Source organism: Trachurus trachurus (assembly GCF_905171665.1).
Source record: "Trachurus trachurus genome assembly, chromosome: 22".
NCBI lineage: Eukaryota > Metazoa > Chordata > Actinopteri > Carangiformes > Carangidae > Trachurus > Trachurus trachurus.
The window spans coordinates 889,425-891,717 of record NC_139907.1 but is presented as its reverse complement, the minus strand read 5'-3'; the positions used below and the strand labels follow the sequence as shown (position 1 = coordinate 891,717).

Sequence of the window (2,293 nt, the reverse complement as noted above, 5' to 3'; positions counted from 1 at the left end):
ATGCACAGAAACGAGTCCACCTCCACTCAGCAACAACACAACACAACACAACACAACACAACACAACACAACACAACACAATACACACAACACAACACAAACTACACAATAAACTTCTTTAATAAGAATAATAATAAACTTTATTTATAGAACTTTTCAAAACAAATGTCACAAAGTGTTTTTTTCCAAGTAAAAAAGTCGTCAAAGTGTAAACGATCATCAGCTGGTTACCATGGAGACGACAGCAGCTCCAGGTTTGATATCTTCCAGAGAAACAGACCATAAATAATAAATACACACGTGTGTGTTTTGTGTTTCATTAAAGCTACAAAGTTTAATCCTTCGTCTCAGACAGAGAGAGATGATCAATGAAGTCTGATCAATACACACACACACACACACACGGTTTGAAATGTTTCTCATCATGTTTTCTCTTGTCTTGTCTGTGTCTGTGTGTGTGTGTGTGTTGTGTTCACTGTTTCCCGCTGCACTAATCCACTTCCTGCTTATCTCCATCTTCCTGTGTGTGTGTGCTGACATCAGCTCCCTACGTTGTTATCTTTACGTGTGTGTGTGTGTGTGTGTGTGTGTTATGTCCCAGAGTTTGGACTCTCAGGTCAGGAGGTTGTGACCTCTGACCTCAGACCGTGGTGCGTTTGAGGACCGTCGTTAGTTTCAGTGTCTGTCAGAGAACAGGCTTCTCTTCCTCTTCCTCCTCCTCCTGCATCGACCGGGGGTCAGTGAACGCATCACCGCCGCCTCTAGAAAACATCTTCCTCCTCCTCCTCCTCTTCATCGTGTCCAGCTGCAGAAACACCAAACTTTATCTTTAACATCACGTTACCATGGAAACGGACCGACAGAGTCACACACACACACAGACACACACACAACCTGAGAAGAACAAAGTGTATTAATGTAGAGACTGGTCTTGGTCACCAGGCTCTGTTAACTCTGAATTTCACCAAATTCACCAAAATAAAAGTGTTCACCAACATAAAACTTATAAAATAGACATTAAAGGGTTAGTATCATTTTTTTAAAGTGGGGTTGTATGATCTCCAAATAGATCATCAAGTACTTTAATTGCAGTAGAAGACTCTCTGCACTCCTCCCGTTAGCAACGCCAGCCCATAATAGCCCTGCCCAGAGATTTACAACATACAGAAATGATATTATAGCGAACCATGGAACTGTGTATTTTTTTCCAGGTAAAACCTCTTTTAGGCCGTGAAAATAGGCCGTTTCTTTGGGTCTGTTCACAACACTGTATGTTGTAAATCTCTGGGCAGGACTATTATGGGCTGGCGTTGCTAACGGGAGGAGTGCAGAGAGTCTTCTACTGCAATTAAAGTACTTAGGGGCTATTTGGAGATCATACAACCACACTTTAAAAAAAATGCTACTATCCCTTTAAAGTGTAATACAATAAAAGCAAAGTGTTAACTTTCTAGTAAATTATATTACTTAAATTAAAGAGTTTCGCCACATTTTATTAGCTTGGTGCTTTTATTTTGAAGGAAAGTCCAGTCTCCAGTCTGACAGACATTCACTGACTCATCCCCTGTCCCATTCCTGCTTTAGAAGAATTCTTCTTTTCCACCTTCTTTTCTACATTTACTCTCTTTCTGTTTCTTCCTCTCTCTCTCATTCAGTCTGTGTCTCTAACTAATGAACTCATCTCTTCAATGCTTAGAAATTAAAAATAGCTGCTACTACTATACACACAGTCACAGTCTGTCTCTGTGCTGTTGTGCCTGTAGCTGGAGTAAAACATCCCATAGTTACACTGAGCAGCTGAACCAGTGGAGCTGTTGCTATAGAAACAGGGTGGTGGAACTGGTTGGTTGGTTTGGGCTCAGTCACACACAGACACACACAGACACACACAGACACACACACAGTAACAATACACTAAAACAACTCAGTCAGTGTAAACATTACCATGTATGGAGACGATGCTGCCACTGTGTGTGTGTGTGTGTGTGTGTGTGTGTGTGTGTGTGTGTGTGTGTGTGTGTGTGTGTGTGTGTGTGTGTGTGTGTGTGTGTGTGTGGCGCCCTCTGCTGGACGACAGAGGGAACTGCTGCTGATAATGGATCAATAATGTGGTTTGGACTTTCATTTTCTTTTCTTTATCTCAACATGTATTTAAACATGGAGGAGAATAATAATCCTCCTGCACATTCACCACGCTATGAGATAATAACACAACGTTACCACACAGAGTTGTTTTAGAGGGAAATTCATGCAAAACCACTGATGCACGTTGCCTTCAGGGACAGTTTTTCAT

At 41.5% G+C, this 2,293-nt stretch overlaps 1 protein-coding gene across 1 annotated transcript in view; it reads right to left on the bottom strand.

The window, feature by feature from the left end:
• Positions 1-527: 527 nt before the first annotated feature.
• The window catches only part of kiaa0586 (KIAA0586 ortholog), a gene marked incomplete at its 5' end in the record, with an annotated part of 34,134 nt that continues 32,368 nt past the window's right edge, over positions 528-2,293 (bottom strand). The window contains one exon of the mRNA XM_083998491.1: positions 528-805. Within this exon, the coding sequence (XP_083854617.1) occupies positions 762-805 (44 nt within the window). The 3' untranslated portion in view covers positions 528-761. The remainder of the gene's footprint in view (positions 806-2,293) is intronic.